We start from the raw sequence: 26,282 nt of genomic DNA, 5'->3' as shown, positions 1-26,282 counted from the left end.
CTGATCCTTAGGAATCCACACCATTAAGTCTTCAGGTGACCAAATATTGGCCACTGCTTCACCTCTCTTTTTTTACAAAAAGTGAACATTCATTCTTTGGGGTTGGAGAGGTTATATTTTATAAAGATACAAGAATAAACTTTAGAAACATACAGTAATGGTTGCACTTGACTCAAAGGTAGAAGACATATGGATATCCTACCTAGATTAGCCAATAGGACCCTGTCAGTGTATGAGTCCCTTCTTCCATTCTGGAAAATGGGCTTGGTTTCTTTGCTATACTGGAAATTCTCAGTTAAGACTAACCTACACCTTGACTATATAACTTATGTCACTGTCATTCCTGTGGTCATATGTATCACTCTCATCTCTGATATCACAACAGATCTTCAATCTGAAGTTGAGATAATAGAGTGTGACTTGCCAGAGTAGGACAATAAACTAGGTTGCAATAAGCTGGATGGCTCTGGGATAGAAGTAGACAACACATGTAGCTAAGATATGCTTCCTTGAAGATTCAAGCCAGGATCTTGAGGACTTTTTCTCATAATCATTGGGTTACTTCCACATTGGCACTAAGAAGATAATTTTCATTAAGGAGAAACAAGGGAAGTTGTTTCTAGGGGATGTTAATAGTCCAATAATTGTTAGGTGGTCTTCATTCCCTTCAAAAGACTCTTTGGTATTCATTATGACTAGGCCTACCTATGATGAGCTGTCCTCAAGAAGCAGTATATGGAGTATATGGATTTTACCTTCATCAGGACCAGAGGTTTATAAATATATAAATACACATATAAAAGTAATAGGCACCTGTCTCTTCTACTCCCTCATCAGTGACAGTCACCAATACAGATGCTTCCCTTTAAGGCCCAATATTCCATCAATCACATAAGCAACTGTTTAGACCCTACCCAGCTCAGGAGAAGAGGTCATCAGGATCCAGTGTCAAGATGGATGCTCTCCAAGGGTTCAGTCACTTTCTTCCTGTACCAACCTTAGTATTCTTTCACATTTCAAGTCCCAACCCCCATGAAAATTTCTTCTATGCTTATAGTCCACATTGTTTTCTTTCTTCTCAACATTTCTAGAATATATTCTTAGCACCATACAGTCTAACAGCTAGTTTTCTAGTTATTTTCTTGATGTCCTTACCTAAACTATTAGCTTCTTGATGGCAAGGACAAATTTCCTTGTTTACTCTCATTACATCTTAGAACCTTGCATTAGAATGGACTCAATAACGTCACTATTCATTTCATCTGCATATATTTCTTGAGCACCTATATGTGCCAGACTCTAGGGACAAAGGGATGATTATGACATGGTCCTTGTTCCCAAAGGGGTTCTTAGTGTAATGGGAAAGATACATTCGCACAGAGAAGTTAGGAACCAGTGTAGGTAAGAAGCAGAGATTATGTCCAGAGTGGTTATAGGAGAAGCAATGGCCTGCATTACTCATGGAATAACTGAAAACTAAGGGGAAAAGGAGGAACTAATATCTCAAACAGAAAAGGCAGGGAGGATGAGGGGAGGTTAAGGGAATATCATAGAGGGGGTGAATTTATTCAAAATATACCATATGCATCTGTGGAATGACCACAATGAAACCCCCTTGTACTGTTAATGTATATTAATAGAAAAGATTTCAATAGGTTTCAAAGAACCAAATCCAGAAGCAACCCCAAGCACTTAGCTATGTCTCAGTACTGATGACCTAGGTATGCAGTGTGCTTCACTCCTCCCAGGAGCTTCCTCTCACATTCATAGGTCATGTCATCTCACCAAGTGGCCTTCATATGCTTATCTAGGTAAAAGATTTGGTTGATCACTCAAAAGCCAGAGACAACATTTAGTGGTTGCTAAAATGCTCTGAAATTCCTTCGAGGCATACTTTTCCTTCCTAGTACAGTCCACCCTGAAGCCTGAGATCCTGAAATTTGACTCTCCCTCTTTCTTTCTTCCACCCCAGCCTCAGTCAAATGCCCCTCACCTCTCTAAAGGCTACCAACCTTATTCACAACCAGGAAAGAGCTACAAAGGGCCCAAATGTTCTTTCTACCCTTTAGTAGAATTCCCACCGGCCTCAGATTGTCAGAGAAAACTTCCATCTTCTGCTAGTAGCAGCAAAGTCTGGATGACAACAGATTCTTTCAAATAAAGACATGTACAGACAGAAACAATATGTCAGGAGTGACGCTCAAAGGAGTAAAGACACCCACTAAGTGTAGGGTGGGGAAAGATGAATATTCAGGTGAAGACAACATCAGTATTAGAAAATCAGCCAATGTTTAATGATGGAGTGAAAGATGCCTTCACAGGGCTGGCAGGAACCATGATGACAACAGACCGCACATTGTCATTTTGCCTCACTTTGGATCACAGCCCTGAAATCAAAGGAGAAAGACAGAGAGAGGTGCTGGCTTTTAAGATAGTTAAAAAATTTTAGATGACAAAGAGCTGCTTTTTCAGAGCACTCTTCTTATACAATCAAAGAGACAGCCTGTGACACAAGCTGCCAGTCACCCCTGGGACTGGGGGTGACTTGACTTCCATCCTGAGGGCCAGAAGGGGTTTCCAGGTGGCTGCTGTCGAGAGAGTTTTCAGAGACTAGAAGACTTATCCCTAAAAATCTACTTGGACATTCAGCCCAGGGTCCAAAGGTCCTCCTTAGAGACCTTTTCTTTTATTTACTTGTTCACACTTTCAGCAAGTAAGTATTGAACAGCTACTTCTGCCAGTAACTGTGCAAGGTGCTAAGAATAAGGTGATGAAGAAAATGGAAGGCCTCTGCTCTCAATGAGCTTATATTGTAGCATGGTGGTTCTTACATTTAAGCAGGCATCAGCATCTGCCCACCAGGCTTATTAAAACAGATCATTGATACCCATCTCCTGAGTTTCTGATTCAGGAGTCTTTGAGTGGGGCCTGGAATTTATGTTTCTAGTAAGTTCTCAGGTGATGCTGTACTGCTGTCCAGCTGAGAACTAATGTCCTGGTGAAAATAATTCCATGAGGAATAATAGTTTTGGGATTATGAACATGGTGAGGCAGCCAGGAGACTCCTTCCTGTTCTGCCAACAGTCTGCCCTGCTCCAAAGTCTGTGGAACACAGAGCCCAGACAGCAGCTCCATCTACCAGATCTCCCTAGCCCTTGGTGACTTGGAACTGGCTCCAACTGTATTGCCAAGTGATAAGTCAGTAGGCTTCCTGCTGGCCTGTCCCATCCTGGTCTTGAGAGATCTATTTTCTTTTTTTCTAGGTCATGTCAGGGTGTCAAAAGCTGCAGCTTCAATCCTGAGTGTAATACAAGTTTGCCATAAAAATACAAGAGCGGATTCCCAAAGCCACAGAATGAAGATTTTTACAATATCAATTCAACCCTTGTAAATTTAATCCAGGGTTATTTGTTGCACCAAAATCTCTTTACTGTGATGTATTACTTAGTTACTGGGGTTATCACAGCCATATCCTAAAGTTGCATAGTACATAAAACATTTCAGTTAACAATGCAGGAAGGTTAACTCCCCCAGATAACCTGCAATCACAAGGGCTAGTCCAGATGACATCCCTCTGTCAGCTTCCACGAGCTATTGATGGTTCAATCAGTTTGTTTTGAAGGTAAAGTACAACAAAAGGGCAGTAAACTTATTCAGACTGTCAACAGGGGCTATCGGGAATGGGGCTTGCAGGTAAGTAATTCTGGGTGTTTTAAGGCTATTATCAAACAGCAATGGTTGAAGGAAGAGACAGCTACTAATAACACAGAAGGCAGCCATCATAAACCACTTTATGGCAGAAACCCCCATCCATAAATCCTGCGACACCCAGAGACGGCTTCAGATTTATAAAACTGCTTGTTAAGCCAGGGCACTGCTTAATGAAAAGAGATCTGTCTAAGTTCTAAGTGTCATGTCCCTAGCTCCAGAGGGCAACTCCAATTTTCCTGACCTTCTCAAGGTGGCTGGGGGGGAAGCCCCCAGGACTGGGGGTGGTGGGAGTCAGAACCACTTTTGGCTGTGATATGGAGGGAGAGGCTATCAAAAGGAGAGCAGGGATCCTGGGAAGGTGTTTAAATACTCATTTGTCTCTCGGGAAACAGATTTCTCAAAAGTGAAAGAACAGTAACCAGAGTTTTCCAGGCTCTCTCTCTTTTCATATAGAATGTTCCATTTTCTGAAAGGACTCTTCTAAGGACAGAACTAAAAAGAACAGCCCAAAGTCTTTTTTTTTTTTTGCTCCAATATCATTGTTCTGGCATTTTTTCATCTAGACCTCAAAGAAAGAGAATGTTCTGTCCTCCTGCACAAAACTGTTACCCCAGAAGAACTGGCTGCTCCCCAGTAACAGTGTACAACCACAGAAAAATTTCCCTTGGGTCTCCAGTATCTATCTGCTAGTTGACTGGCTACCATGTTTCTTTCTCCAAGAGTCAATTCAAGAAATACCAAGTTTGACCAGCTGTGGTGGTACATGCTTATCATCCCAGTACTTGGGAGGCAAGGCAGAAGAGTCATGAGTTTGAGGCTGGCCTGGGCTATATAGTGAGTTCAAGGCCAGCCTGAATTACACAGTGAGGTACAGTTCCAAAACAAACCCCAAAAAAAGGGAAAAGAAAGAAATGTTAAGTTTTGAGTTCCTAAGAGACTCAGGCTGTGGGTCACTGGAGCTTCTTCTACTTCTTTCCATCTATGACTTTCTATGCTTCTTCATGCTATTTCTTGCTGCCTTCTTTCTCCCATGCATGGAAAGTGAGGACACAAGATACAAGCTACTGATGCACTACCTGGGGCCCCAGAAGACAGCCATTGACGATCTGTGAACTGTTTTCAATTCTCCACAAATCTTAACAGAACAGGGCAAAGATGCCAACAAAACATGCTTCTTTGTTGTTGACTGGATTACATCAACTCCATTTAGTAGCAGTGGTTTACCTTGTGCTGACCAAAACCACTGATCAACTGCTAGATGTATCTGATTAATACAAGAAAAAATAACAATGGTTTACATGCATCTTGTTTGAGAGACTGAAGCTTTTCAGGAATGGGGAGAAAAATTAAAAGGTGGGGAGGTCTTCATAAAAAAAAAAAAAAAAAAAAAAAAACTTGAGGACTAACAGGGCAAAGGAAAGAGCCCAGGCTTTGAGCTTACCCTTCTAGGTAATCTTGGTTCAGTCTCTGCTGCCTTTCCGAGCATCAGTTTTTCTATGTGTTCAATAAAGGAGATGGCCCAAATAATTTCTAAGCCTCCTTCAAACTCTACCATGCTAGAATTCTATGTGCCTCCAAGTTGGTTTATAATAAATACATCCATATTGTCCTTTCTTGTTACACCAATTTCACTAATTTCCTTTGCATAACCACTCCCCACACCTCCAGGTAAAGAAAGGTGATGAGAAAAAGCCAATAAAGAGCAAGGAGTAATGAACAAACACTGTGAATGGAATAGCTCCAGATGCTCAGAGAGATGACAATGATCTCACTCTAATGAGCCGAGGTGAGCTCACCTACAGTATTAATGAATGCCTGACAACTGGCAAAGGCCAGCTGATTTTCCTCACAGTTCACAGCAGCATGTTTGAAGTTTCTGTGCAAACAATACACCCACAGGACAGTCCTAGGCCCTCTATGGAGGGTAACCGGCAATTACTCTGTGGGCTTCTGTCACTTTGATCTCTGGGTCGTGACCTTTGCTTTCTTGTGATCTTCAAAGCCCAGATTGTAGATTAGCTGGGGAATGCTAGCTGGGTTATGTAAACCACAAGTTTTACAGCTCCTATTCAGTGGGAAATGGTGGCAGCTCAGGACAGCCCAGACATGGAGGGTCCCTCCCACTGCCTTCCCTTTGCCTGAGTGATACAGACACTGGGCAGGCCCCAGGGCTGCTCCCTACCAGGGAACAAAGAAAGGGCACCACATTTAAATAATTTAAAGTTGTAAGGAATACAGAAGGGCCTAGTGAGGAGGAGGGTGAAGGAAGGACAGGACAATCAGACACTGGAGGGTCAGGACAGAATGCAGGACAAAGGTATTAGTGACACAGGGAGAGCTAGGCACCCATGAGCCCAAGTTCCTTGTTTGAAAGGTGAAGTCCAGCACCTGTCCATTGTTGACCTTCTGACATTATTCTTTCTATAGAAAAAGAGGATGGAAAAGGACGACAAGAAAAGATGAACAACAGACCACTCTGCGCACTCGAGTTTCTCATACTTGATTCTTTTGCCCAACGTCAAAGTATGTCAGAGGCAGGCCCAAATGGTTAACATGATGGTAGTGCCTCTGGCCAAGCCTTGCCTGCCCACTTTTTTCCTGCCCAAATCCCAAAGACCACTGTTAGCACATTTGCTTCCATTCAACATTTATCCCAGAATAGCAGTGCTGTGTCCAAAACACAGGCAGGTTTAGGCTCCTATGACAACATTTCTTAGCTATGAGCTATGATGAATGACAAAGGGAACCCCAGGCAAGGCTTCACTCCTGCCCTGGCAGGGCCAGGGCTCTGCTCAACAACTAAGTAACATGTTCATGCTCGCATAGAAATTTAATGAGCCCGTTTTACCGTGAGGATGTGTGCCAAGAAAATCCAACTAGGTGCACAGGGGGTAAGTGAGGAAGCCAAAGGGGTGTGGCAGGGGAGGGGGAAGAAAGACTTGACAGAAACTAGTAACTACATAAATTCAGTCACTTGCCATTTCTGGTCCAGTGGTTGGCCACAACGTGACCTAAAACTGGGCTGACCTCTTTGAAATCAACATCTCCCATGAAAATGAAAAAACAGACACACTTGTTTTGATGTATGGCTGGGTGACATATTATAAATATTACATCACATAACCACAAAGGATGCCAATCAATAAGAAATTTTTTTAGACAGCACTAAATGAGCCATGGGTTTTTGCTTCTGAATACACTCCTTTAAGACTCCTACTATTGCTTAAATGATTAATAGAAGACATATTGTCAGAAAATGTACTTAAAGTGAAAAACAGTAAACTGTAGAAATATCATTCATTCTTTAAGCAATTTTCTAGTGAAAATGTCACATAAATTTACATAGAGGCTCCACTATTAGGCTCTGGGTAACAGCTAGAAAGAAAGTAGACCTCATACTTTGTGGATGAAAGACTCAGAAAATATTTTACCAAAAGAAAAAACAAAAAGGCAACTGTCTTGCTTTGTAAAAATGCAAATGCCACAGGAACTCTGAATTCAAAAGCCATATTGTGAAACCCTAAAATTTCTCAAGGGTAAATGAAGCACAACTCAGGATAAACAAAGCAAAGCGACTTACAGACCACAGAATGGAACTGCATCATGAATACATTTATCTCTTCTAAATACAAGGGTGAGTGCTTATCAAATCAACAATTAAAATGAAAATAAATAAATGATTACAAATTTAAATGTGTTAGAGAATCAACCTACCATTCTCCTCCACAATCAGATGCCATATAGCAAATGTATAACTGCTTGGCACACATTTAATGCTCTCTCTGCTGCTTCTCTCAGAGTGTAAGCATCTTGCTGTTGTTGTAAGTGACTTACAGATTTATCTAAGGTAAATTTGACTGGATGTTATCTTTGGCAGCATGCAAGTTTCACAGCATGAGCACTCACAAGCAGCCTCCCAGGCCTATCCCTCACATCCTTTCAACAAGAGACCTAGAATGGGGAGGACAGGCTTGGGGAATGCCCAGGTTAGACCATGGATGGATTACTCTTATCGAATCAAGCCCTCCCTTAAAGAATCAACCAGGAATTGGATTAAGTCTATTCAGACTTTGCTTGCTAACTGCATTGTTAGCCTCTGAATGGACATGATTCCAAGAAGCAGAGGGCATCTGAGGTGCCCAAAGTCCCTGCATCTGCCTATAAGTACTTGGCTCTGACAGGAAAGGTGATTCCAAACCACCTCCAACAAACAGTTACCAAGATGTTTTTCCATATCTAGCATTACTTTAGTTATTGATGAGGCTTTGAGAGCAAGGAGACCCAGGCCTTACTCACTGGAAGCCATTCTCAAAATGTGGAATGTATGCAGTAGTGTGATAAATATAAAGATGGGATGCCCAAAATGGTGAAAGATAGCAAAGGGAGAATTGTAACTGCTTGGGGGCAGAGGGTCTCAGAGTGCCAGAGCCAAATGAACATCAGAATCCCCAAAGATGATTTTGTTGGATTTGCTATCAAATGAATCAGAATGACTTAGATGACTCAGAAGCCATTTAGGACCATTAATCTAGACAGCTCTCCCCCATTTTGATGGTCCCCTGCCAAAACTGAACTCCACATCAGTTCTTCTGATCTGACCCTTCTGTGTCTTAGAATTTCTGTCAACATGACAAGTAACAACAAAAAAATAGCATTAGCTTTTCTTTTCCTATTACAATCCATCCCTCTATTTGGGACTAAACAAAATAGTACAGAACTGGAAATTTCCCTCACTGTATCCCTCTCATTCTAGAAAAAAACAAGAAAAACTTTCCTACAGTGGTATTTGCATATAACTTCTTGGCTCCATGAGTAAATGAATGAACATGTGTGAAAGCATGTGTCTACACAGACACATGTACACATGTATATGCACATACATCTATATACATATCTACTGTATTAATTTATTTTATTAATTAAGCAAATATCTCTAAAGAAAGCTTTTTTGAATTAATTTGCTCTCCCAATACATCTTAAAATAAGTTGTTCCAATAGCCAAGCTATGGAATCAACCTAGTGCCCATCAATAGATGCGTGGATAGAGAAAATATGGTGTATACACACACAACACACACAATGGAGCAATATTTAGCCATAAAGAATAACAAAGTCACACCTTTTTCAGGAAAATCAATAGAACTAGCAGTCATCATGTTCAACAAAATAAGTCAGACACTGAATGACAAGTATAGCATGTTTTGTCTCATATCTGGTAACTAGAATTTAAAAAAAAAAAAGACAACCTGAAAGTAGAGACTACTAGTAATAGAGGGACTACTAAAGGGTAAGGGGATCAGAGGGAGAAGATGAGAGGTAAGAGAGGGTAGTTGGGAGAGTAGACACTAAAGCATAATACATACATGCATGGGAATATCACAGTGAAACCCACAAATATGTACAATTAATAAGCATTAATAAATATAATTTTAAAAATTTAGATCCTAAAATATTGCTGCAAGAAGGTAAAATGTGTTACATGTCCCCTCATTTTGTACCTGAAATTAAGCTTTTAAATGCTTCAAATTTGAATGGAGTGCCCAGAAGTAAATTAAGTTCATTTCTACTTGGAGACCATCAAACCACTTGGATGGAAGACACAAGTATAACTTCATGAAAGAGCTGTATGTGCTTTAGGACTTCCTCTTGGGACTGAATATGAGCTCCCTAAACTTTAGTGGGAAGGGGTTTGTCTCCAAAAAGTGACCCTGAGATTGAACACAGAAAGATCTTACAGTATGGAGCAGGGATTAGCAAACTACAACATGGGTCAAATCTGGCTCATCTATTCTATAAATAAAGTTTTATTTTAACAGGGAGAAGTCCATTAATTTACAAATTATTTAGGGCTATTTGTGCACTAAATAGCAGGGTTCAATAGTTGTGCTGGAGTTTATATAACTTGTAAAACTAAAATACTTATAATTTGAACTATTACCGAAGAAATGTTTGTCAACCCCTGGCCTAGATTATCCAACAGCTGTTCATCTTTCTTGGCTCCTGTGACTCAGCAAAGGTAGACAATGGCTCTAGATTTCCAAAAGGTGAAAGTTTAACATTGTTAGGGGAAGTCAATTGATATTTACCAAATATCTGCTCTGTATCCCCAAATACACTATTTTTTCCTTTCTCCCATCATATAAATACTCACCTATATCTCTTATAGTCTTCCTCATCCTTTTCCAAGCTGACCAGTTCATTGGGACATGCCACATTGCCTAGCAGACTGAGGTACTCCAAAGCTGGGGTCACTTCTGCCAGATGATCAAGCAAACACTCCAAATCAGTAATGTAAGAAAGGTTAAGGATCTTGATCTAAGAATACAAAAGGCTTAGTAAGGAGAGGAGGACATAAGTGACAGGCTTTTACCTATATTAGTCAGTTCTTGATCACTGTGACAAAATACCTAACAGAATAACTTAAAAAGATGAAAGATTATTGGGGATCATGGTTTCAGTCCACAGTCCTTGGTTCCATTGATTCCGGGCCCAGGGTGAGGTAGAGCATCATGGTGGCAGGAACATGTGACAGGGGTTACTCACTTCATTGTGGACGTGAAGAAGTGGCAGGGGTGAGGGGGATGATAAGACATAACCCCAAGGATGTGCTACCAGTGATCTACTTCCTTCAGCTGGGCCCCATCTTCCAATGTTTTCAGAATTTCCCAAATGGTGCCACCAACTGGCAACCAACCCTTCGATACATGAACCTTTGGGGCACGCTTTCTATCCAAACCATAACACCATGCTAGCAGCTAAAGCATCCAGTCTGCTCATATGTGATGACTGAGTGAGGATTAAACCCCACTTCACTGTGGGTCCAGGACATCACTAGTTTTTCACTACCATAGCTGGACATGCAGCCCAACTTTTCTCTAGACAAGCAAAGCTAAGTCCAGATCACTTGAGGGACAGTGGACAAACTTAATTGTTTAATCATGCATTTCTTTCTTCTATAGTTTTATTTTTTATGATAAAAGGATAGATTCTACATAGGAAGACATTTTGTGATATGCAAATACATAAAGATTAATTCCTTTCTAGTAATGAAAACCAGAAATTATTTCAAATAATTAAGAGAGGCTTCCTCCTCTCCCTGAGCAGGAGGAACTTATCATTGAAACAAATGGAAATGGTATGGATGAAAACAGGGATTGGCCCCCTACCCACTTCCTATTTGAGGGCCTTAAAGGGGAGCTAAGCATTGTTCAATGGCCTTAGCCCAAGCCATACAACATTGGGTTGGGGAGAAAAGAAAAACACAGCTAAAAGAAAAAGCAACCAGAGTAAGATGGGATAGGTTAGGTTTTGTCAAACCAATCAGACAAGATAAAATGTATTTTCTAAGATTGTTGAGACTTTGTAGCCTCTGAAGGAGAAAAATCAAAAGACAGAGGAAGCACATTATGAAGAGATTATTCTATGAGTCCACTGTTGAATCAAGGCAAACACTGAGATTCCCAGGCCAAATACGCAAGAATCATAGATTCATGGAATCACTGGTAATGGAAATGATTTTATAATCATATAATTCACATATTAACTCCTGGCTTAATCTACAGACACATGAGCGCAGCCTTAGGTTGGGTGATTGTACAGACCACAAGTCGAAACCATGACTACCAGAGCATATGAAGAGAGATGTTGGCCAACACCAGCAGACAGGACACAGTCCTTGCCAGGGAATGCAGAGTAGCCTATACATACAGGCAGATGGCATATACAAAGTCAGGGAGGGACTTAGAGCAGTTTCCAGGAGTGAGGTGTTTTGTTTGTTTGTTTAGTGGTACTGGGTTTTGAATACATGGCCTTGAGTTTGCCAGGCAGGTGCTCTACCACTGATCCACGCTTCTTGGCCTCTTCCTCTAACTTCTATCCACAGACCCAACTTAGTTTCTTGGAGTCACAGAGAAAAGGGCCTTTTTATCTTCCACATAATAAGCCTTTAGATATTTGAACCTTATGACTTCCTTAAAGCTTCTCCAAGCTAAGTTCACAAGAATTTTTCATACAATATGCTCTACCTCATCATATGCAAGAACAAATGCTATACCCTGTGGGGGAAGAAGGAGACAATGAGAAGCAGAGAAAAGGAAAGAGATAAGCAAAAGAGTAATGGAAAATGCTCATTCACTATTGGCTTCAATTTCCCAAAATCTATCCATTTCATAAACAAAGAAAAATGTAGAAGTTTTTATCTTTCAAAGCTTTCACAAATAACATCTAGAGATGACCACAAAAAGAATGATGGGAATAGGAATTCATAGAGAAGAGTGAAAGAAAGTCCCACCAGGAAGGTAATGTTGGAAGTACTGGGGGTGGATAGCCAGGAATCAAAACATGAGCATATTTCATCACTGAAGAAAAAACAAAATAACTGCTTTTCGAATTAAAGTTCAATCATCATACTCTTTAAGAAAACCAATTAATTTAGCCAATTAAAATGACAGTGAGCAATCTCAGAGAAAATTCAACTTTTCCAAGAGGTTCTATCTTTACATACTTCACAGTCATTGCTATATAAAATGAAAATAAAGAATAAGGGCAACAAAAGAGGGCTCTATTATTCTATCAGTATCGTCCTTAGACCTAAACAAGAGTACTTTGGCATGCCTTCCTCAAAATTTTTTAACTCCTCATCTGGTACCCATAACTGGTCAGGGCCCAACAGTGTCATTCAAGTGGAGTATACTATGCCTGGACCTAGACCTACAAAGGTCTCAGTTTTCCACTTCAGAGTTTATTCCAACTCTAACCCCACACATGGGACCCATCATGTGCACCAAGGAAGACCAGGACACATGCCTATTGGGTTGTCATAAAACCTCAAGGCCAAGCCCTAATTCATGGGAGGACAGCTAGACAAGCCTATTACTTCTACTGGCCAGAAAGGTGTTTATCTTGTGGGATTACAAGAGATTTGGCTGTCAAAATGATGTTCACACCTTGACTTGGAGTGACTCAAACTATTTATGTATATAGGAGATGTAGATGACCTAGGGGAAGCCCTCTTTACTATGGATGGGAAAATTAGACTAAAACCTATTCTCTCCTTTGGGCAAACTCCTCAATGTTTGGGTCTTTTCATCTATTGAATGACGAGGGGACTATGCAGGAACATAACTCAAAACTGGCAAGATGTTCGAGTTGAGGGAACATTGGACAACTGGGTTCCAATGAAATTCCTGTAATTTCTTAATAGTGATGAGTAAGGGAAGTGTAGCATGCCATTATCTAGGGACTGAGGACTATTTTAATCACATCTTTATATGTAGATTTACATAAAGCTAGTAAGGCTTTATACGAGGAATCCTTGTTTGTATAGGGCCCTTTCAAGACGTTGGGAAAGGCCCTACTACCATAGTCGCATGATTATATATTTTTTGTAAAATATGCTCAAGTAGGTTATTTAAATCTTAAACCATTAAGTTCACTGACTTTCCATCATATTTCCCCTTGAGTTTGGAGATAACAGGACTGGCTACAGGAATACTGGGGATATGGCTAAGAGAACTTTTGTAGGAGTGACAATTAATTATGATTCGGTGGAGTACATTTGTATGGTTTGCAGTCATTTCTGTGTCTGGTTAAATATTATAACAGTACCAGTAAGATTGACTTCCAATAATTATTCCATCACCCACCACACTGACACTAGCATGCAGGGCCCAGCACAAAACTGATGATATGATGGATAATAAACTCATTAATTCAAAGGACATTTAAAGTGTTGAGTATATGCACACACACCTATTCACCCATATATCCCTAACTTGATATGTTCTGAAATCTTACACAGTTCATATACAAAAAAAAAAGTGTAAGAGTTTATCCAAAATTTAACAATCCTAAAAGATTTACCAAAAATCTTTTGGTGAGATTACCAATAAGAAGTGGCTGTGTTATCTTTCCATCACTACAATGAAATACTTGAGATAATTAACTTGTAAAGAGAACAGTTATATTTTGGCTCATAATTCTGGAGGTTCCAGTCCGAAATTGGGTAGAACCATTACTTTGGGGCTTTAGTGGGCATGCCAGATGGCAATGGTGGAGAGCATATAGTACAACAAATTGCTCATCTCATGAGCCAGGAAGCAAAGAAACAGAAAGGAAAAGGCTACGGTCCCACAATTCCCTTCAGAAGCATACCCCCCAATAACCTAAGAACCTCTCATTAGGTCCCACCTCCTACTGGTTCCAGGAAGTGCAAAAAGTACCACCATGGGGGCTAAGCCTTTAGCACCTGTCCCTTTGTGGGACACTTATCCAAACCATAGCAGTGGTAAAACAGAAAGAAACTTCCAACCAATAAAAATAAAAATCAATTTTCAGCAATCATGCTAAAAGATAACCAGGTCTATTTTCTCCACAGAAAACATTACAAAATTTCACTATCTAATGATGTTGCATGAGAATTTGCAAGGCAAAAAAGTAGGGAAAACAGTTCTGACACATTCATATCTAATATAAAAAGATCATTGTCTTTTCTAGATATTTTAACATTTGTACTTATCAACTTAATTTTAAAAAAAATTTCCCTTGGTATATTTTTATTCCAGATAAAAATTCTTTTTATACCTCATTTTGCAGCAATAATTTTATATTCTTTGTCTTTAAGAAAATTTCGTACTCCACAATACCTGGATCTGCCCCTGAGTGGAGGCCATGCAAAGATAGATCTTATAAATGTCTTGGTTGTGGGAATTTCTTGGGCAAAGGAGCTTCAGGCTCCAAGAACCTTTAGCTATCTGTGCCAATAAATCCAAGGGATTTCCAAGAATCTTGCCTCATTTAGGATATTTTGTGTAGTAGAAGCTCCATTATTTTAGGTCTTTCAACAACCTATCAAATGATAAATCAGACTGAGGTAGTGGTCTCCTCCAAATCCACACCAGACAGGAACTCCCATTACCTCCTCTTTGAATACTCTGAACCAGCCCTCATTCCTGTGTTGATTCCACCACCAGAGCATGAAATAGGAGAAGGAGTTTTAATTGGCTCCTTACTCTCCTGGGTCAGCGAGGACAAACACAGTCTTGTCTTGCCTGATTTCAAGTCAAGATAGAACTTGTCACATTTCTTTTTGTCAAGTTGCATGGAAAATTAAGCAGCGGCAATCAGTGGAGGAAACTTGGTGTCTCTGGTTCACCAGGCCAAGGCAGTGGAGATGGATTCAGGGATGCTCCTAAGGGTGACTTTTCTTCCTTTTTTAAAAATTTGAAGCTACCTGGCACAGTTTCAATTCACTCCAGCTGGATTCTCAGCACACACCTGGTTTCCCTCATCAAGTCTTCTCGAGAGGACTTGGCATTTAAATTTTTTTCAGTGTTGTCTACATAAAGTTGCCATCACAGAGCCCAGCTGTCATGGCTGGGCTTGCCAAGGGAGATTTTCTGTGGAGGGTCCAAGATCAAAGCAGCATCTTGCTTGGAAGTTTGGAGCAAGAAGGAGGAGGGGAGCCTCCCAGTGTTCATGTCTAGTTGCATGGGTCTGAAGCCATTTCCCAGGTGGGAATGAGTGCATCCACGCCTCTGGGCTCAGCTTCAAGTCAAAGGGCATACTTGATAAACCACTGGGGAGATTTTAACTGGGGCTAATCCTAATACTAGATTTTTGAATGCTAAATATATAGTATAATGATTCATACACACATCAAAAATATTATCATATCCAAATAACAATTAAGGAAACTGGGTTTAAAGATCTCACAGCAAGTAAGTGGAAGAGTCTATCATAAAATCCAGGTTTCAAAGAAATTGCATTTCTCAGAGGAAAATGAGTAAATTTCTTAACACCAAAGGGGGAAATAAATACTGAAAAATGAGGAGTCTTCTATGTTTTGGGGGACCATATGCACTGTCATCTAGCTGTGCTCTCTACCTCAGGTACTTCCAGTTTAGGTTTTTTGGTTTTTTTTTTTTAAAGCACTGAGGCTCTATCAAAATGTACTAAGAAATTTTAGTAAAATGTATAAGAAAGTTATAAAGTCTTCAGGTATTAACAAAATTATGTCTCATATATTATACACTATTTAAGTCTCTCAACAATACTCTGATGTTATGTATTCTATTACTCATTTTATAAAGAATCCAAGTCCTCTGATGACGTACAGAGACTTTTCCAAGATGATAGTAAATCGCTGTCACGACTGACAGCTTTCTGACTCAGTGCACCAGTCTCATCACATCCCAGCTGTGTAAGATGTAGCTTTGTTCTTCCTTCCTGTTGGCAGTACAATTCAAACTCAATATTTCAAGTATTGAAGTCTCTTCAATACTTGTGCTTAAGTGTGATTTCAAATGACATCAGCTTATTCCCAAAAGGGAAGGTGGAAGACAATCAGTTGATTGTCAAAGATTAAATATCTACATTTTCTAGGATTTTCAAATAGTCCCTTACTTGGGGTTGAGTATTCAGATATGATATGGTAGAGACCATAATCAAAGACCTCACCTCTACTAGTGGAAGAGCTAGGAATCGTACGTGCATGCTCACAGTGAGTGAGAGAGAATGAGAATGGGATGGGGGGTGGAGAATTCATGCATGTCCATTGACTACCTGGCCAGTCTAAATGAACCAAAGGAAGAAGGGTGAGATGGCTACAAATCAAGAGATGAAGAGGTTATCTGAGACAACCAGGCTTTCAGATATTTCAAGGAAGGATACCAGAGTACAAGTGGAACAAAGGGTTGGTAAAACAAAGATAGGAGGTCAAGCAGAAGGTATACAGATGGGAATGGAGGCACTGATTGGTGAACTGAGAAGAAATTTTCCAGATGGCACTGAGTTTGGACTCTGGAATCTCTTTCATGAGCAGATTCCCAGCAGCCCCAGCTGGATGCAGGGCTTTGCCATGGCAGGCATAGGCAGCTGTGTCCTCCTGCATTTGAGTTCCTCTTCTTACACAGTGATTGCCTTTTCTTTGAGTTTCAGAGTATGAGGCTGAAAATCAGCATACCTGGGTTCTAGATTGACCCCCATTGAAAATCTCAGAGACTTCTAAAAGCTCACGCTCTCCTAGTTTTTCCATAAAAATAACAAGAATTATTCAACAGTGCTACCTAACTCCCAGAATGATATTCAGGTAATATTAAACTAAAAGAGCCAAAGAAATATACTCTGGCCTTGCTTATAATGTTCCATGTTAGTCAGATAAGTTCACATAATTTTCTGAGATAGCAATAACAACAATTCACTTATCCTTACATTGCACTTACTATGTGATTGGAACTTAATATTGGTGAGACACCTAGAATATCCCTCACAGTAACCTATGAGGTAGTTAATATTACTGTCCCCACTTTGCCATGGAAACCAAAGGATAGAGATCTCTTGTAACTTGCTCAGGGTCATGCAACAAGTGGCAAACTCAGGGTACAAGTTCAGGAAGTCTGGCCTCAGAGCCTATTGCTCTTATCCACTAGGTGATGGTTACTCTTGTTAAAGGATAAAAGAAACCAATTACCTAAGTTTTAAAGGTCTAGAAACATAAAACATTGTTATAGACATATTCAACTGTAAGTAAAACCAAAAAGGAAAAACCTAGAGTTACATGGCAGATAAATTAGGCAAAAAATTATAAATGAAACAAACTTCACAAAAGAATTTTATACAAAAACATCCCATTTGAAAGCAAGATTCTTAATATGTTGAAAGATTTCATTTACAAAAAAGATCTTAATATTTGCCCTTTGAGGAGGCCAAAAGTTGATTCTAGAGCTCCCTTCAACACAGAAATGAAGTCAAATCTTAAGGAGAAAGGTGCTAAGGCCTGTGAAGTAGATTGCTAGAGGAATGAGCTATTGTTCTTTGTATCTATACCTCGTGTGGTCCTCTTCCACATTTGTTCTATGTTTGGTATGTGACTTGCTTTCACAATATAAGTGGGACTTGCCAACTACTTGTACACTGGGACTTAGGCCCCTAGAACACTATTCTCATGTGATGTGGGTTATGCAGCCTCTTAAAGACATGTCATTCAGCCATCAATCAGCATCAACCTCCAAGCATATGGATGAGGCTGTCTTAGACCTTTCAGCTTCAGCCAAGGCTCAGAAAACTATGGCTGCATGAGTGACCCAAGGAAAGACCAGAAGAACCAGCCAACTGAGCCCTAGCCAATTAGTTGACCTACAGAATTGTAAACATGTAAAATATTTGTTGCTTTAAGCCAGTGAATTTTAAGGTGGGTTAAATGTTTATGTAGTAAAAGGTAACTGATAAAGAGTCTGTGTCTAAGGCATTTAATGGGCTAGCAACAGCAATATGGAACCTACTAATTGTTCAAGAGCCTGAGGCAATTTTATAAGTAAGCAGGAGAGTCAGAGAGCTATAAGGCAGAGTCAGAGTGTTAGGCTGAGAGGACGACATGCAACTGTGCACTACCTTTCAGTCTGTGATTTCTACACCAAGTGGATGGGGAAGCAGATTTTCATGATAATACCAATATACCAGAAGAAAAAATGGAAAGAAGTCATATTCCATCCTGAGGGAACCAATAGTTGGCATTGGGACCTATTGATAATAAAGTGCTCTGTAAGATCACAATGATATAATCAGTTAGGTTTATAACTACACAGTGCCTTCTGCGTCAGCCCTCCCCACCTATTCTCAGTACTCCTTCAGCAATACCACTACGTCTTGAGGAAGCTGAAGTCTGGAGTAGGGAAGGGACTCAACCAAAGACAAAGGCAGTCTTTTGGCACTCTGGGACCAAGAGATCCATTAATCTCTCCTGTCAGAAATATTAAGAATAAAACCATCATCCAGCCCAATTTATTTCTTTAAAAATGAGGAAGAGAGGTTTTCAGAATATGACTTATCCAAGACAAATAAGCTGACTGTGAACCCATGTCTGTGAACTCTAATATTCTACTATGACATGGGATATGGGTCATGAGAACTGGGGCCAAAGGGAAGAACTATGTCATCTAAATTCTAATTTAATAATCCTTCTGTCTTTGGTTAATTTGGGAATTTTATCTAATTGATAAGCTAAGACCCCAAGGAAGCCGTAAGACATACTGACTTCAGTAGGTTTTCAAAGAACATCTAGGAAACTTGGTTGGCCAGAGGATAGAAGAGGAACTCCACCAGAATTCTACTATGTTACTGATTGAATTTACTTCCAGGCCTCCTGCTTTACTTCTATTAAAGTGTCCATTAATAATGCCCACCAGAAACGTATTTGCCAAGGTGTTAATGTTTGTGCCCCCTAAATTCACATGTTGAGACTTTAATTTCACATATTGAAACCCTAATCATCTGGAAGGCTACTAGGTCAAAAATGTAGAGCCCCCTCCCCCATGCTGGGATTACTGCAACTTTAAGAAGAGACAGGAAAGAGCTCTCTTCTCTTTCTCTCTCTCTCTTGTCTCTGACTCTGCCATACAGGAGTCAGCACCAAGAACCCTTGTCTGTTGCTTTCAGATTGCCAGCTTCCAGACTATGTTGTTTCCCAGGCTATGGTATTCTGTCATAGCAGCAAGAGCTAACTGAGATAATATTTTACAGAATATTGTCTTTAGTCCCCAGAAGGCTCTTCTTGGGCTGGATAGGTGCACACCTTCTTAGAGGAAGCCATAACCTATAATGCCTCTCATAGGCCTCTCCTCACAGCCCAAGTAATGTATGCACACAGAGGGCAGAACCAGGCCTGGCCTGACCACTCTCTTTCCACCTCAGCTCTATCCTCCTGTCTCTCCTTTCCAGAACTGTTCCCCACCTTGCACCAGAGCCTTCCAGAAACCAACAAGAAGGCAGTTTGCTCAGCAGCATTACCCCCTACTTCCCACCAGAGGTCGCCCTCCCACACAAGCCCAAGCAAACAGAAGCGGCTTTGCCTCCTTGGCAGCAGTGACATTATTTTCTCTCTCTATTTTTATCTATTAAAAAGATTTCTTCACAGCCATAACTTAGATCTCTGCACTAAAATGGAGCAACAGGAAGATATAATGGTGCATTTCATTTATGAATGACCTATAATAAATTACTCTGAAGTGTCCCGAGTGCCAGAAGACAGAACGCTTTGTCTGCCCACGGACTGTATTTCACATACTTTAATTTAGCTGACACATAAAACTCATTTGACATTTTGCAGGTATTTGTGTGGGGTGGGGTGGGGTGGGGTGGGGTGGGGTGGGTGGGTGGGAGGGGCTGGGAGGCAAGTGGGGGCTGTTGGGAGCTGGCACAGCAGGCAGAGGAAAGGATATTTGGTTCTTGTTGAGGGTTAAGGTGTGCAGCTGGGGTAACCCAGGCAACACAAGGTCGTCCCCAAGCAGATTGTTGTCCAAGATGAGCTCCTCCAGGCTCCTGAATGCGCTCAGTCCTTCCAGTGACCTGTAATGACAAAGGCAAGAGGAAAAATGATCCTGCACTAAATCAGGAGGCCATTATGAGCTGAAATAAATATTTTAACCTTCCCTTTCAGGACTGGGAATAGTTTGGGCTTGGTGCCTGTCAGCAAAGTGAATGACAAGAATTAGTAGCAGGAGCCGGGGTGGGGGCGCTAGGGGGAGAAGGGGCCGCTGGCACTCACCGCATCCTTCACGCATTGCCAACATGAAGGATGAGGGTCACTTAGTGAGTAGCCAGGATCCAAAACAAAGGGCTTCAGATACGGCCTGCAGGATAAATTTGTCAATGTCTTGTGCCTTCAGGCACCCAGCCTCGGCTGACCCTAACCTCCATTCCCAAGATAAATAACTCTGTCACAGTTCACCTTCATTCCCTGGACACAAATTTAAGTTGTCATCCATCATTCCTGCCTAGAAATATCATACTCCTCTTACAATAATAAATATAACTTCAAGTATCATTTATTTGCGGTTCTCCTCTGTACAGTCATAGGGGAAATGGTGAGGAAGGCTTCTTTTCTCTCCCTTCACATCCTTGGATGTCCCCCCTGTCTTTTTTTCCTTACTAATCACTTAATTTACTTCTGCCCAATGGCCCCCTGGCTGCCCAACAGGCAAGACATCTGCAGAATTGCATAATCGCTCCAGCCGAGGAGGGCCTTTTCTTCTTTCATTATTTCTTTTATTTGTTTTTGGTTTTGTTTGAAGGAAGGGGGGTGTGTGTGAGACTTTCTGTTTCAACGCTGCTGGCCTGAAGTTACTGTTTCAATTTATGGAACATAGATTTCTCACTTTATTTATTTATTTATTTTTTGAAGTGTGGATTGTAACAATGTAGATGTGGAGGCAGTAAATAAAAAGACATCTGAAAGGATTAAGTACCTGGCTCAGAGGAAAAAAAGCACTTTATCAGAGAGGGGGAAAACAGCCTTGTCGACACGCATAGCTAGGAGTTAACTCTCCATTCCATGGGCTTTTGTGGGTGTTTGGGGTGCAGGAGACATGGGGTAGTGGTGCACAAGTGCTTGCTGGAGCACACACGACATTAATTAAAGCAAGCCGCAGTTTCAGGGGCTTGCGCAGACACGTACACCGCCAGCCTGCTCACCTGCCAGACCCAGGAGATGTGCTGAGCTTGCACAGGCTGACAGCTGAGCTACGACGTCTACCAGAGGGAGGACTCGCCTGGGATCCCTGGCTATTTCATAAAATGTGACGAATCAGGAAGATGTCATCCACGCTATTTATTCGTTTACTGATAGCACCTACATTACAGCCCTGTGTGCTTGCGTGGGCAATGTGTGCACAACTTTAACACACATAGCTCCCTGGTGAGACTCTGCCAAAAGGCCTCCAAAATAAGGAGTCCATCTATGTGATGAGTAAGATGCATTGCCAGTAAGTGATTAAATCCGTGGATTCCACTGGCCCCAGAGTTCCACCTGCAAGCCCTGTTTCTGCCATACCTAAGGGTATGGCACCAACCCTGGCTCCAACATCCAGAACACGCCTGTTCCAACAGCCTTGACCAGCACTGCCTGGCCCAATGTGGAAGGCCAAGGCTGCACACAATTTGGGTTAAGGGTCACCCTATTTCATCTCTTCCTCCCCCTTTCTCTTCTTCCTCATGTTCTGGGAAGCAAGACACAACTTATCCACATCTAGGCAGGAGAGTCTGGGGTTTTACCTCAGCGCCACCATTTCTTTGCAGTGTGAATTCAGGCACACTGAGAGCAGATCTGAGCTCTCTTGTTCTGTGTTCCTTCCAGCTCATAGGATCTTACAGAGGCAAAGAGGACTAACAAGTGACAAGCAGATGCTGGTTCCTTTCTTTTCCTTCCTTCTTTCATTCATTGATTTTTCCCCAAGGCCCTGACCTTCGGTGGGTGTTTGGGAAGCAGGAGGTGGGCAGATGAACAAACGCAGAGAGAGATGCAGGGACCTTTGGGTTCTCCTGAAGTCCCTTTCTCCATGGGGGTCAATGAGTGATGCTCATTAACCAAAGGTACTTCTCAGGCCCAGGCCTTTGCTTGCCACAAGGGAAGAGGAGGTCACCTCCTGTCAGGCAGTCTTATGGGCAGCTAATACCTTCTTTGTGCACAAACATCAGCTGGGCTCTGGTCAAAGGCAGCATCCAAACACACATTGTTCCCGAGTTATGTTATGCAAATATTATACTGTTATCATGAGAATCGGCAAATGGTTGGCAACTGGCAAGCAGAAGAAAGTGCCTTCCAAGACTGCTTCAGGGGAAGCATAAAACAAAATGACACAGCATGAAGAGGGACAAAGCCCAGCACACTAGAAGGGCGTCCCGCCCCCACCAGGAAAGCTCTCTCTCCCTGCAGTGTAGGCTCTGGGGCACAGCTCCATAGCAGAGTGAGCCTCAGAGAGGTGGTTTCTCAAATCCCATCACCGGTCTGGTTTTGAGATTCTTTCTGCTACATAATGTTATTAGCTGCTCAGTAAAAAGGGACAGTCACATGGGGGCTGCTAATTAACCAATTGCTGTTTTCATGTCCTCCGGGTACTATGATTTTGGTCATTTAAGCAGCTATAAACAAGAGGCAAAGAGGTGAAAACAAGACACATAGGGGAAAGCATTTGTGGGCTTAGCTGGCAGGTGGAGGTCAATGAACATACACCTTTATTTTTGACTTTTAAATTTTGGGGGCATTAATATCATTGTTCATCAGGAAGGAATAGGAGAAAGAAATTATTTGCAATCTTTGAGTTCATATTCCTATATACCAGATGCCTGCAAATAGATATGCACTGTTAAATAAAACAGCAAGGAAAAAAAAAAAAGGCTTTAAAGATCTACTCAGGTCTGTATTGTTTAATGGGACACTGTTGGTTAGCTCACAGGGAAATGACAAGGGACTGCAATTTCTCTATTATAACCTTGCATGTCCCCTTTGTGTGGATGGCAAAATGTGCCCTAAAAGAAGAGACCTAGTAAAAAGGGTGACTGGTAATCAGGGTTATTCATCAGCTTCCCTGGCAATGACTGTGGCTTCTGAGCATGGGCTAGGGAGCTGGAGGGAGCTGGCAAGGATGCACTCACTACTGGCAAGGCCAGCTGGAAAGAACTCTTCCCAGCCTGGTAAAGAGCTTCCAAGAGCAGGGAGGGAGACAGAGGTGGGGCTCAGTGGCAGGTGGTTTACTCTGGAAACCTCATCAGAGCCTCTGAGGCTCCTCGCAGGCTGCCTGCCTCCCACTCCACCAGCAGGAGAACTCTTATGATCTCACCCACAGGTACCATCTTGGTCACCTCATTTGCTAGGCTCAGGCTGGGCTCCCATAGGTGCAGCAGTGGCTGCTGGGAGAGTCAAGTAGCTTTTCCAAAGTCACATCAAAATGACAAAACATCACAATGCATTCAGCTCCACTGGATTCAAACAGAGAGAACTTTTAAGTTTCCGCTGTAATTAACCCTATCCTTGTTAAGATAATTATGATCAAGCTTCCTGTCACAGTTAATATTCCAGCATCATCGCCTGTGGCTTACACTCTGCCCTCATTAGCTTATAAAAACAGCGGTGCTAAACAGGCAACCGCTGCCCTGCCCAGACGAGGCCAGTATCTGAGAGCTGGGATAGAAGGGCTGTGGGTAGGGCAGGGCAGTGGGTCCCAAAGAGGGCCCCCTGAGCCCCTTCTGCTCCTGGGTGGATGTAAATTAAGCCTCCTTCATCCTGTGCCTGAAAATTGGCCACTCATGAAAACTGGGAAGGAGAAAGGCTGGGATCAGGTTTGGAAGGTGGAGGTGTCAGAGCATCTGATTTGTGGTGCCCCTCCCTGTCCCTTAGCCAGCACACAGCCAGCCAGAACACTGTGCTATAGAAGTCACTTTCAGAAGCCCTGGGCCAATCCCAGGAATATAAACTGTGTCAACACCAGATCTTGAGTCCCTTAGTTGCCAACCTTCACCAGTAGTTAACACCTGTGCCTTTCATGGGATGGGGACTGAGTGGTGGGAACAGTTCACCACCAATCTTATGAGAGAAGCCTCTTTCTCTTTGGAACCATATCTGGCCTCAAGCCTAGGACTAGATCAAGCATAGAAAGGCGATCTCCACCTAACATTTTTAGCTACTTCCTCAACTATGTCCATCTACATATCCACGCTCACATTTTAAACATGGAAACTCTAGGGCACCAAACCTCAGGATGGCAGCTGAGGTCTGACACCTGCTACACTGATCAGTCCCCTTGACCTGCACAATGACCAGCCTGGTCATTGTTTCTCTGTCTTCCCAGCCACCAACAAATGGGGATCTCAATGTGACCTCCACACACTTGGAAAGCTATCAGATGCACCAGAGATTCCATGTGTCCTCACCTTCTGACAACGGCTCAGCTAGAAGCTATGAGACTAACAGAAAATCAGCCAAGAGAATCCGAAGGGCAGGACAAGAGTGAGCAGAGGGAACTGGCCAGCAGCCAGGAGGGCAATCCCTATACTTCTCTCCTTTCAGAGGCCAGGCACTGTCCCAACTATACCTGGGGATGTGTCTCTGAGATCAGGAAGAATGACAATCAAAGTCTCTACCTGTATTCCAGGACAGTGGTTAAAATATTTAAACATTTCTTTTATGTTGATAAATAACTTAAGGTCTAAGGACCCTCCCTTATCATTTGGCCACTCCATGGAGCCCCTGATATCTCTTCATAATCTAGCAACTAAGTAGTCAATGCCCAACCATCATATCACAGGGCCAGCATGGACCCTGTACTGACCAGTATCTGTTCTGATTGGTCAGTGTGCAGTTAAATAGTTTAAACATCTCCTCTGAGAGCAGAAATAGTCATTTATACTGGTTTGTCTCCTTCCTATTCTCTCACCTGGCCCACAAACAGATACTAGAGAAATGTCTACAAATTAACTTCCCATAGCATCCATGACCAAAGCTACAAAGACTGGACAAGCTAACTGATGGAAATGGGAGAAAGAAGAGAACTGGTGAGTGGGGATGTGACTTTTTGTGTCCCAGTAAGTGGCCCAGTATCAGCAAGGATATTTTCAAAACCTCTGTTCACCTAGCCTCATGAAAGATATTCTTTCTTTCTGTCATACAACTTTTTACATACTATGTAAATGGTTTGATGGTTGGATGGAGAGATAGGTGACTATACATAGTACCTATAGAGCACTTTGTATATATAGTTTATTACTATATATAGTTGGATATATATATTTTCTGTGTTTTTCTGCCATCGGGTCACATAACTAGAAATATACATACAAGTAATATTATAAATCAACTAGTCCACACTGTAAGCAAATCAACAGTGAGTAGAAATGTCTTTAAGAGCTAGAAGAAGGTGAAAAGGCTCTGGGCTATGTATGACAGAGTATATACTGACACCAAAAAACAGTGTACCACATGGGTCAAAGTGAATCCCAAAGTTCTATTAATCCTGTCTTCATGGTAGACAATTCCTGAGATGCAGAGAATAAAATTCAATGCTGGTATGAAAGATCTGAATCCAGGATCAGTGAAAAAAAAAAAAAAAAACTACCAACATTGTTAAATACATCTGAAGCCTTCATGTACCATATCTAAGAATACTGAGAAATCTTTCAAATATGACACCTGAAGAATTATGGAGAATGTGTAAGGAGCTAGAAACTCAGAAATAGCTACTTGCAGTTCCTGTTACTTGCAAAGGGAAGCAAATGTACCTGAAGAACACTGATTAATGGCTCAAATTGCTCCAGGGGAAGATTCTAGAGATTCTGGCCCTGTTTTATTGTTGCTGCTGCTATTGCTTTTTTCTTTTGCCAACGTCTTGGTTAAGGACATGTTTATCACATTTATGAAAGCCAGGACCTGAGAAAAGTATTAAAGAGAAAGGGAAAAGGGGAGTGAAGGGGCAGATTAAAAAGACTAGCTACTCCAGAGGCAGAGGCAGGAGAATAAGGTGTTTGAGGCCAGCCTAGGCAAAAGTTAGTGAGACCCAATTTCAAGGCAAGATGACAGCTAAAGGGCTGGGGATGTGCCTCAAGTGAGAAAGCACTTGTCTAGCATTCATGAGGCCCTGAGTCCAATCCCCAATACTACAAAAAAAAAAAAAGAGTAATAGAGGGGTGAGTATGATCAAAGTACAGTATATGCATGTATTGAAATGTCATAATGAAACTCCTTACTATGTATAATTTAATATATGCAAATAAAAAATAAAAAGTGTTAAGAAAGGTACGTTAGGATC

The 26,282-nt window shown here is 41.6% G+C and overlaps 1 protein-coding gene across 11 annotated transcripts in view; it reads right to left on the bottom strand.

Annotated features, from left to right (window-relative positions):
- Nucleotides 1–26,282, bottom strand: part of Lrmda (leucine rich melanocyte differentiation associated) — a 1,025,409-nt gene that overhangs the window by 430,679 nt on the left and 568,448 nt on the right. For all 11 annotated transcript variants that reach the window (XR_012449754.1, XR_012449755.1, XR_012449756.1 and 8 more), the window contains 2 exons: nt 19,921–20,052; nt 9,863–9,997 (listed from right to left, as the gene is read on the bottom strand). Coding sequence is in view for 8 of the 11 variants with exons in the window: in XM_074079224.1 (XP_073935325.1) it covers nt 9,863–9,997; nt 19,921–20,052 (267 nt within the window). In the remaining 3 variants the exon portion in view is untranslated. The remainder of the gene's footprint in view (nt 1–9,862; nt 9,998–19,920; nt 20,053–26,282) is intronic.

Source organism: Castor canadensis, chromosome 7 (assembly GCF_047511655.1).
Source record: "Castor canadensis chromosome 7, mCasCan1.hap1v2, whole genome shotgun sequence".
Lineage (NCBI taxonomy): Eukaryota > Metazoa > Chordata > Mammalia > Rodentia > Castoridae > Castor > Castor canadensis.
Note: the sequence above shows the minus strand (reverse complement) of the source record. Positions and strands in the feature narration are given on the sequence as shown.